The 11,602-nt window shown below is 43.4% G+C and overlaps 1 protein-coding gene and 1 long non-coding RNA gene across 2 annotated transcripts in view; one reads left to right on the top strand and one right to left on the bottom strand.

The window, feature by feature from the left end:
- Nucleotides 1–324: 324 nt before the first annotated feature.
- On the bottom strand, nt 325–11,334 carry NPPB (natriuretic peptide B). The gene is made up of 3 exons (XM_082273233.1): nt 10,967–11,334; nt 7,501–7,759; nt 325–486 (listed from the first exon to the last, which is right to left on the bottom strand). Exons 1-3 carry the CDS (start codon nt 11,084–11,086, stop codon nt 464–466), a joined length of 402 nt encoding a protein of 133 aa, XP_082129359.1. The 5' UTR covers nt 11,087–11,334; the 3' UTR covers nt 325–463.
- LOC309567784 overlaps nt 10,949–11,602 on the top strand; it is a 31,451-nt gene continuing 30,797 nt past the window's right edge. Inside the window, exon 1 of the long non-coding RNA XR_014225961.1 lies at nt 10,949–11,068. This is a non-coding gene — a long non-coding RNA (uncharacterized lncRNA). The remainder of the gene's footprint in view (nt 11,069–11,602) is intronic.

Genomic DNA, 11,602 nt, shown 5'->3' with positions numbered 1-11,602 from the left:
AGAGGGTCCTCCCTTGAAACGCGTAAGCCGTTATGGACGCTGTCTGGTCTTCCCATGTCATCGGTTGATTCCTGTGGACCTGGAGGCGATCCCATTTGCTTTTTATGACATGCTCACCTGTGTCATGTGTTTACTTGCTTTTATCATTCAATAAATAATGTTTTACAATGGTAATGCGCCAGGTGGGGCGCCTTCTTTGGTGTTATTTTGCAGTGTTTGTCTGCTGAGCCTCATATGTCTGATCACAGAGAACACCGGGAGCGTAACATGTCACCCCTGAAAAGATCACACTGCGCCATTTGAAAGTGTACGATATATTTTTTAATATGAACTATGAAGTGTTAGGATTTACAAATGCATTTATAAAACACAAAATAAATATGTATAAATAAATAAATAAATATGATCTGGTTTTTCATAAATAGTAAAAAGAAATGCTCGGCGGAGTCCTCCTGGAAAGGGGTCATTGATCTTTTCTTCTGGATCCTGCAAGGAGAAAGGAGATAACGATTAGACATCAGATTGTGAGCTGCAGAATTATGTAAGGCTGCCCATACATGTTCAATTGTCTTGTACAATTTTCCTTTAGATTTACCTTAAACTATATAGTGCAAAGGACCTGCCTAATTGGATACAATTGAAAGATGTTTAGTTTGTTTAGTAAAAGTGTAAGTAAAATCAGCGCAACCAGAAACCACCTAATTTAAATTGAGTCAAACCCCAATGGCAGCATACATTCAGTGTTTTCACATACCACAGATATATAAATAATCTAATTAACCACTTGCCGACCGCCGCACGACTATTTACGGCGGCGGTCAGCCCCTCCTGGGAAAAGTGACGTATATATATGTCACTCGCCCGCGAGCCAATAGGGAGCGAGCGCGCGCTGCCGGAGGTTCACTCCCACCCCCGCTCATTCACTGTGTTCCCCGCGCGAGTGACCGGCGGCTCGGATGTCCCCCGGCCACCCGCGATCGTCAGCTGCAGAGGGAGAAAGGCAGGCGGCTGATGTAAACAAAGCCGCCTGTCATTCTCCCTGGTGTAACTGCAGAGATTATACGATCCTGCTATGTAGGATCATATGTCTCTGTGGTTACATGAAAAGCCACACCCCTTTACAGTTAGAAGCATGCCCCTAGGGACACATTTAACCCCTGCCTCTCCAATAAAGTTAACCCCTTCCCTGCCAGTGTCATTTTTACAGTAACTGTGCATATGTATAGCACTGATTACTGTAGTAATGTCACTGGTACCCCTAAAAGTGTCAAAAATGTCAGTCAAGGGTCCGATCTGTCCGCCGCAATGTCGTAGTCCCGCAAAAAAAAAAATCGCAGATCGCCGCCATTATTCTTTAAAAAAAAAAACAATAAAAAATGACAAAAATCTTTCCCTTAGTTAGTAAACGCAATAACTTTTTCACAAACCAATCAAAATATGCTTATTGCAATTTTTTTTACCAAACATATGTAGCAGAAAACAAATTGGCCTAAAATGTTAAAAAATTTTGATTTTTACATTTTTTTTGGGGAATTTCATATAAAAAAATGTGAAAAATATTGTTATTTTTTCAAAATTGTCGCTTTTTTTTGTTTATAGCGCAAAAAGTAAAAATCCCACAGGTGATCAAATACCACCAAAAGAAAGCTCTGTTTGTGGGAAAAAAAGAACGTCAATTTCATTTGGGTACAGCGTCGCGCGACCGCGCAATTGTCCATTAAATTCACGCAGTGCCGAATCACAAAATAGCCCCTGGTCTTTGAACAGCCAAATCCTCCGGGGCTTAATTGGTAATGAAGCGCCAGAGGAGATTAAAAATAGTGAAAATAATAAAAAGTGATATCAAGCGTAAAGGTCAAGCATAAATATCGTGACAATAATAAAACGTGATATCAAGCATAAATATCAAATGAATAGACACCAAAAAATTGTAGTGACTATAAACGGTGAATGCATCAATAAATCAATAAATAAATATAGTGACAGTGATTAAAAATAAATAATCACACAATAAAATACCCAATAAATTGTGAACAGTTATAATAAATAAATAAATAAATATATATATATATATATATATATATATATAAAATATATATATATATATAATATTATAAATATTTTTTATATATAATAATATTTATTTATTATAATTGCTCACAATTTATTGGGTATTTTATTGTGTGATTATTTATATTTAATCACTGTCACTTTGTTTATTTATTTATTGATACATTCACTGTTTATAGTCATATTGAAAATTGTACAAGATGATTGAACATGTATGGCCAGCCTAAGACAATGTTGTGATAAAATAGAACTCCAGCCAAAGTTTTATATTGGGTTTGTAGGGAGTGGGGAAATTTTAAACTTCTCTCGGGATTTACTGCTGGGGAGATCCACTTTATTTCCTGTCCCGGTGGCACTTAAGTGGGGTACACACTATAAGAAAATAGGGTGAACGATCGTCTGATTTTCTTTGTTGTTTCACAGCAAATTGGATCCGATGAACGAAAATTTGTACGAAAATTATCATACGACAAAGGCTTCTTTTTTTTTGTTGTTTATGGTTTGTGATCATGCGCAGTCTTTTTTTTCAGATTTTTCTTGTACAAAAATCGTATGAAAACTGTACACATTAAACGAAAAGCGTTTGTTTTTTCCCGTACGAGAAAAATTTTGGATTTTTTCCCTTTGAGAATTTTTGTGTGATCGGCTCTCAAAAGTTGTGCACACACTATACGAAAATTCTTTGGACGAAAATGTTTGCTTGATTTTCATATAGTGTGTACGAGCCTTTAGGAGGCTATCTATATAAAAATTCCCTGTGCAAATGCTTCAATCGTTAGCATTGCCGTCACAAACGATTGTTGCATTGGGGTAGATTTACTAAAACTGGAGCACTCAGATGCAGCTGTTCATGGTAGCCAGCTTCTTGACAAAAAAAAAAACAAAAACTGGAAGCCGATTGGTTTCCGTGCACAGTTGCATCAGATTTTGCACTCTCCAGTTTTAGAGAAACAACCCCAGTGTGTCTAATATCATTATTTACTATGATAGCCGGCTCCATCTATTGGCCATAATATGCTATTTTCCTGAAATACCTTGCACCAGTCTTGCACAGTTGTACAGACTCCTCTAAAATGACTTACTCTAATTTGACAGCATACCGTGAGCTTCTCACAATGTGCATTAAAGCGGAGTTCCACCCGAAATTTATACTTACCTCCATCTTCTCGCTCCCGGTCATTGGATAATCGCAATTTTTTTTTTTTTTTCACTTACCTTTTAGAGAAAATATACTTACCTTACTTCCTTCTTCTTCCCCTCGGCGGCCACGGCGATTCGTCACTTCCTGGCTTTTGCAATGATTCCTGGGAGCTGAACGTCATCGCTCCCAGGAATCATTGCGCCTGCACCGGCCCCGACGTCAGTTCCGGGGCGCGCGCGTCATTCCCTTCTAAACAGCTTCTGGGCATGCCCAGAAGCTGTGGAGGGATGACGCGCGTGACCCGGAAGTGACGTCGGGGCCGGTGCAGTGCATCGTGGGACCGAAGAAGGAGGAAGAGGACCGAAGAGGACGCGGAAGAGGATCGCGCTGGCTTCAAGCTGCCCACACCCGAGATGGCAGCGCTGGAGAAGACAATTTCAAGGTAAGTATTTCTCCTGAAAGGTAAGTGCAACCCGGGACAGATCAGAGGCTAGCCATTGTGGAATGTGCTAGCCCTGACTGTCCCGGGGGTATTTTTATAAAAAAATGTATAACTAGGGTGGAACTCCGCTTTAAAAGCTGCAGCAAGTCAAATAGAGCCAGCCTCATTTCCTCGCCGCATTGTTCCTCGCCCGTCTTCCTTCCGGGTCTGCGGACTCTGGCTGTGCCACTGGCCGGAGCCGCCTGACGTCACTCCCGGTCACGGCACAGGGCTCTGAAGGAACAGCACGGGCGGCCGTTTCTTCAGAGCGCATGCACTAATGACGTCATTGGCTGCCTGCAATGTAAATATCTCCTAAACGGTGCATGTTTAGGAGATATTTACAGTACCTATAGGTAAGCGTTATCATCGGCTTACCTATAGCTACAAACATTACAGGGGGGGGATGTACAACCAACATGTTGATGAGGGGAAAGTGAAGAAATGGGGAAGGAAAATATAAGCAGAGTAATCTTTCACCTAAAATGTGCAGAATACTAATCATTAGTGCTAACATTTTGGGGCAGAATTTTGTTTAGAGTTACTTTTAACCATTTCAGCCCCGGAAGGATTTTACCCCCTTAATGACCAGGTCATTTTTTGCGATTCGGCACTGTGTTACTTTAACGGAAAATTGCGTGGTCGTGCAACACTGTACCCAAATACAATTCATGTCTTTTTTTTCCCCCCACAAATAGAGCTTTCTTTTGGTGGTATTTGATCACCTCTACGGTTTTTAGATTTTGCGCTATAAACAAAATAAAAAAGAGCGATAATTTTGAAAAAATGACATATTTTTTACTTTCTGCTATAAAACATTCCCAATTAAAATTTTTTAAAAATTAAATTGTTTTATCAGTTTAGGCCAATTTGTATTCTGCTACATATTTTTTGGTAAAAAAAATCCCAAAAAGCGTATTTTAATTGGTTTACGCAAAAGTTATAGCGTTTACAAACTACGGGATAGATTTTTGGACTTTATTTTTTTTTTTATTAGTAATGGCGGCGATCTGCGATTTTTAGGGGGACTGCGACATTGCGGCGGACAGATCGAATCCCTAACTGGCATTTTTGATACTTTTCGGGGACCAGTGACATTACTACAGTAATCAGTGCTAAATAATATGCACTGTTATTGTATAAATGACACTGGCAAGTAAGGGGTTAATACTGGGGGTGATCAAAGGGGTTAAATGTATGCCTATATGCTTACTGACTGTGAGTGTGTGTGCGTGTGTGTGTGTGTGGGGGGGGGGGGGGGTTCTGTGACAGGTACAGAGAGATGCAGTGTCAGCTTGGCTGAAACTGCTGATCTCTCCCTGCCTGTCTGACAGAAGATCCGCCTGCTTTGTTTACATAAGCAGGCGGGTCTTCTCTCAGTTTCTCGAATGATTGCGGGATGGTAGCGGCAATCGCCTCTCCTCCTGTGGCCCGCCTCCCGCTGTGTCTAAACACAGCGGGAGCGCGGGAGTGCACTCCAGTCACGTACTACTACGTGACTGGACGCAGCCGAGCCACCCTGCCGCAGTAAAAAAGTGGCAGGCAGTCGGCAAGTGGTTAAGCTGGCTACACACTATACAATTTTCTTGTACAATTTTTCTTTAGATTTACCAAAACCATAAAATATGAGATCAAGCCTAAACACTTTCAATTGGTATGCAGTGAGGCAGGCCCTTCCACTACATAGTTGAAGGTAATTGAACAATAAAAAAGAACAATAAAAAAAAAAAGTATAATGTGTATTTAATTTTAGTGATTAAGTTGAGTTTGATAGTTAATCTTAGATTGGGATAATGTTTAATATCTGAGTTGAGGTTAAAATAAAGGAAGATTAGGTTTACTTTAAAGGTTAACCACTTTAATACAGGGCACTTTCCTCCCTTCCTGCCCAGGCCAATTTTCCCCCTTTAGCGCTGTTGCATTTTGAATGACAATTGCGCGGTCATGCAACACTGTACCTACACCAAATTTATGTCATTTCCCCCCCACAAATAGAGCTTTCTTTTGGTGGTATTTGATCACCTCTCGGTTTTTTTATTTTTGCTAAACAAATAAAAAAAGACCGAAAAGTTTGAAAAAAAAAAGTTTTTTTGTTTATGTTATACAATTTTGTAAATAATTAAGTTTTTTCCTGCACTGATGAGCACTGATGAGACTGCACGGACAGGCACTGATGAGGAGGCACTGATGGGGTGGCACTGATGGGGTGGCACTGATAGGCGGCACTGATAGGCAACACTGATATGCGGCACTGATAGGCACTGATATGTGGCACTGATAGGTAGCACAGATATGCAGCATTGGTGGGCACTGATAGGCGGCACTGCTAGGCACTGATAGGCAGCATTGATGGGCATTGATAGGTGGCACTGACGGGCACTGATAGGTGGCACTGATAGGCACTAATGGGCCCTGATAGGCGGCACTGGTGGGCACTGATGGGCACTGATGGGCGGCACTGATTGGCACTGACGGGCGGCACTGATGGGCACTAATGGGCACTGATAGGCGGCATTGGTGGGCAATAATGGGCACTGGTGGGCGACACTGAAAGATGGCAATGATGGGCGCTTGTGGGCAGCACTGATAGGGAGGGCAATGGGGGGCTCCCTGAGCCCTGATTGCCATCCCTGGTGGCCATAGTGGGCATCCCTGGGGTCATAGGTGGGCATCCCTGGGGTCATAGTGGGCATCCCTGGTGGTTCTAGTGGCATCCCCCCCGAGTGTCTGCACTGGTAATCAATAATCTGATTACCAGTGCCGACCCCCCCCTGTCAGGGGAGCCGCCGATCGGCGCTCCTTTACTCGTGCCTGTCAGGCACGAACTAAGGAAAGCCGATCAAGGGCTGTTCCTGTTTACTATGTGACCAGCCGTGATTGGACACGGCTGATCACATGGTAAAGAGCTACGTCAGTAGTCTCTTTACCGAGATCGGAGATGCAGGGTGTTAGGCTGACACCTCGCATCACCGATCGCCCGGGGGGCGCGCAGAGCTGTATTATCCTGCCGCCATCATAATACAACCACATTCCCACCTTCAATCTGTTATAGGGCGGGCGGGAAGTGGTTAAAGCAGAGTTCCACCCAATAGAGGAACTTTTTTTTCTGGGGGGGAGCGGGTACTTAGATTTGAATGGTTCTGCTGGGGCCACCTAGGTTGCTTGAGCCGAAGTTCTCCTTCCCCCTCCCTCCCTGCAATCTTCTGGGACACGTCAGAAGTCCCAGAAGATTGCCCGGCCATTCACATCGCACAGCGCGACTCGTGCATGCGCAGTGCGCATCCGGCTGTGAAGCTTAAAGCTGTCACAGCCCGCGCCCACACTAGAGATGCCGGCGAGAGGAGAGGAGTGAGGCTTCGAGGCGGCCGCATCGCTGGACCGTGGGACAGGTGAGTGTGTCTTTATTAAAAGACAACAGCTACACTTTTTGTAACTGCTGACTTGCTGACTTTTAATAAACACTTTTACTAAACACAGAAACCTTTACTTCCTGTCCCATAGCCAAACAGGAAGTGATAGGAAATTCCTGAAAATTAAGGGACCCCCCCCCCCTTTCACCAGAACTATTGTCCCCATTGGAAGATTTTGCCTCTATTACTTTTCTGCGGCCAACCCAAAATGTAGGATTTTCTTTTACTTTCAGCTCAGGGGTTAGGATAAGGAGGTTTGGCTGAGGTTCAAGGTTCTCTTTAGGGGTCACATAGAGGTATATAAATAAAGAGTCTTGGAGAACTGGTTAGTGAATTTTAGCCCTGTATATCCCCCCCCCGTCCATGTCTCCTATGCAGAATCTAATTTCCAGTCTTACCATTGCAGCCCATCCCGCTCACAGAGTCGATTCTGTCAATTCGTCTCCTAAAGCAGTTGGAGCCTCTAATCATTTCCTTGTTGGGTAATGACCGTACCCCTTTGAGGATTGTGTTGCTTAGGGGAAAGGGGTTGCTGTTGGTGACTTCATCCTCCTGCAGGGGGGCTCCGCTATCGTTTGGTCGCTGTGCGCGCTCCTCCATAGTTTCAGGACTTGCCTCCAGTTCCTCCAACTTCTCCTCCAGTCTTCCCAGTATGATCTGAGTACAGGACAAACAGAGCAAAGGGTTAGCTATAACCTCCGCCCTGCCAAAGTATGACCTAACTGTTTTGTGTCTGTCACCCGTGTGAGAAGGCTTTGATAGAAGGTACTCCAGCAACATTCGATCCCTAGATTTTTTTTCTTAGAACATTGACATGTAACATTTAAAGGAAATATCCATCATGCCCTACTAGACGTTCAAATTTTGCTAGATGCCATAGGTATGTATTTACTACTCCAGAATAGTTCATATTCCCATTGCACACCTTCCTGGATATAGGCACATCAGTTGTGGGTGCTGCAGCCATCACCAGCTGGACGCTGGATCTATCGCAGGTACATACATGTTCACCAGCACACCAAGGATCTTGCACAGCAGTCCGCAGAAACTTTTTATTGCAAAAGGTTCACATCAGGATAAGTGCAACGTTTCGGAGTCACGCAGGACCCCTTCGTCAGTAATATGCCTCATCACATGCCTGATAAAGGGGTCCTGCGTGACTCTGAAACGTTGCACTTATCCTGATGTGATCCTTATTCAATAAAAAGTTTCTTCAGACTGCTGTGCAAGATCCTTGGTGTGCTGGCGAATATGTATGTTTATTTACAACTCAAGACATGTTGATGGAACCAAACACATGTTGTACCTACAGCAGAGGCATAACTAGAACCTTCAGGGCTCAGGTGCAAGAAACCATGAGGGGCCCCGGACCCCTGGCCGGGCCCTTCCGTTCAAGCCTGGGGCTCTTCCCACTGATCCTGGGGCCCTTTACTCTTGTTGCTGGGCCCTTTATTATGGTCCTGCAGCTGAACCCTTTCACAAGTTCTGCAATGGGCTCCCTTCCTAACATCTCGGGGCCTCCCCACAGTGATGGAATGCCAGGGCCCGGTCGCAAGTGTGACCTTTGCGATCCTGGAAGTTCACCCACTGGTGTCAGTAGTTTTTATTTTTTGGTATTTTATTTGTATTATTTTTTATCATTTTATTTTTTTACAATGTCTCTGACTTTGACTCTGTCCATTCAGAAAAGGAAGGAGCTGGTAAATTACATAGTTACTGACCCCTTCCTGGTTCTCTATTGTGACACATCCCCTGCAGCAGCCGGCAGGAGAGGGGAGGGAGCACAGTGGAAAAGGGGGGGGGGCAGGGACCCAGAGACAGCAGAACACAAGTGAACTGGGTAGGAGGAGTGGCGGGGGCAGCATACAGAGGAACCAATCTCCTCCATTTTCCTCCTGCAGCTACAAGAGGAAAAAGGAGGACAGTGATTTCTCTACATGCTGCCCCTGCCGCCCCTCCTATCCAGGTGTACAGGGGAGCCGCACAGGCCCCCTGGAGCATGGGGCCCGGTTGCAATTGCAACCCCTGCAACCCCTGTAGTTACGCCCCTGACCTACAGTTCCCATATGGCAAAAAACAAAATGTGAACATTCTCAGATGGACTTAGTGGAATCTTTACAGCTCTGTACAAGCATTACAGAGCAAAGCAAATAACAGAAAAAGTTTGCAAACTTAATAATTTCCCTCCCTGGCTTAGGTTGCCCAGAAACATGTATACAAGCGGATTTTGCCAAATTTGTAATGTAACACAACGCAGCGAACTGCTCTGGGTTGCCACTCCTTGCAACACAGGTGCATTGGGGTGGCATTGCAACACAGGTGCATTGGGGTGGCATTGCAACACAGGTGCATTGGGGTGGTAATCCAAATGAAGGGCACCCCAACACATATTATATAAACCCCCCTTTTACCACACTACGGAAGTGTAAAGGGACCCCCTAAAGTTTCCAGATTTTAGCACAGAGCATATCCGCAACGACCCATCCAATCACACCTCTGCTGTTACCGTATATCACTACAATTTCCAGAGTGCCACTAACTTTGTAACTCTGGTGTTGAATTGAAAGTTTTAATTCCCTGAAACATTGACAGAATTGGGGGATCCCAACTAATGTCGCTGTTTTGTCAAAATTATTTGGAGCCAAAGAAGCTAGGGGAGCTATTTATAAAAAATAAATAAAAAATATTGTCATAGCCATGATTACCATTAGTTACATTTATTTGCTATTTCCCTCAGGATTTGTTACATTGTATCTCTTGCATTTTCTATGCTCCTCATCTCCATCTAGTGGCCATAATATGGTATTTTACTTCTGCCCATAATAAAAAAACATTCATTCAGAAAGCAAACTAGCCTAAAGAACATTTGCTTATCCCAATTTGCACGGGACAAGCATACATGCAGATTTACTGGACAAGTTATTTTATAAATAGACCCCTAAGGGTGAAATGAACTTCAGTTAGCTCCATTTTTCCATAACGGACCTGTTTTTGTGCCAAAAAAGCCCATCTTCAGCTTCATTACTTTACATTGTTTATCACAGAAAGAAGAAAAAACGGACAGTGGAAAAAAGTAAAATAAAAAATGAAAGTTATAGTAAATAAATATTGATCATTAAACAAAAAAGAAAAAAAAAGGAAATGCCGCAAATACAACAAACACTGCATGAAACAAACTAAGTTAGCCTAAATACATCCCCTTAAAAAAAAAAATCCTAAAATTAGTACAAAAGTATTTTTTTCTAACAACTTTAGCTTCAATAAGTGAGTTTAGTCGAGGCAGACATGGCAACTTTGCCACACATTTCTTGCTGCAAAGTAAATTTAGATGAAATCACTGTGGTCAGCCTTACCCAGATAGACAGCCCACAGAGGAAATATTTGAATTTATCCGCAATAATCTATTCTCGAAAATCCTTTGAACCCTTTATGAGCACAGAGTAACCCCTCAAAGACTGCTCCCTTATTTGCTCTCTCTATGATGTGAAGTTGGATCAGATATAAACTATTGAGTAGTAATGTGGCATAAGGCAGCCTAGGAGCTCAGCGAAGCATGTCTTCTTCTAACCAGTGTGGGATAACCCTGCTTGACTGATGCCTCGGCTGCAATACAATGATTTGTCTTGTAAATGAGATGTTTACCCATGGGGGGGTTAACCACCTGCTACTAAGCGGTTAAAATCCCTCCAGTGCAGCCGAGCCCCCAGATGTTCTCCATCGGGCTGCTAGCCAATAAATCATTCCCCTTTAATCTCACTTCTCCATTTCTTCTGCAGCTACAGATAGAAAAGGCTGCTCTATCCTGGGCTAACAAGTAGCTTACAGCAGCCCCAGTGTCTTATGGTTCAGGAGGATCTGACTCACCTTGAAGGAATCTAGGTTGCTGTCCATGTCCTGCTGGGTGATGGGATGTGCTGTGGAGGACTGCAGGTGGAGATAGACCAGAAGCAGGGAGCTGCAGAGGAGGTAAGCCTTCCACTCCATGGAGATGATGAGAGGGTTACAGGCACTGATGTATATCAAACAGAAAATGCCCCTTCTTATGTGCTGGGCTCTGTGTGTGAAGAGATCTGACCCTCTCTGCCTAAGTCTACACTGGCTTTTATCCCTGGTGCCCTTGTACTCTATGCTCTCTGTTTCTACTGATACCCTCTACTAGTGTATATAGTCTTCCCGATACCCTCTACTAGTGTATATAGTCTTCCTGATACCCTATACTAGTGTATATAGTCTTCCTGATACCCTATACTAGTGTATATAGTCTTCCTGATACCCTCTACAAATGTATATAGTCTTCCTGATACCCTATACTAGTGTATATAGTCTTCCTGATACCCTATACTAGTGTATATAGTCTTCCTGATACCCTCTACAAATGTATATAGTCTTCCTGATACCCTCTACTAGTCTATATAGTCTTCCTGGTATCCTCTACTAGTCTATATAGTCTTCCTGATACCCTCTACTAGTCTATATAGTCCTCCTGGCACCTTCTATCAG

Source organism: Pelophylax lessonae (assembly GCF_965119305.1).
Source record: "Pelophylax lessonae genome assembly, chromosome: 12".
Lineage (NCBI taxonomy): Eukaryota > Metazoa > Chordata > Amphibia > Anura > Ranidae > Pelophylax > Pelophylax lessonae.
The sequence above is the reverse complement of the archived record's forward strand: the minus strand, read 5'-3'. Positions and strand labels throughout refer to the sequence as shown.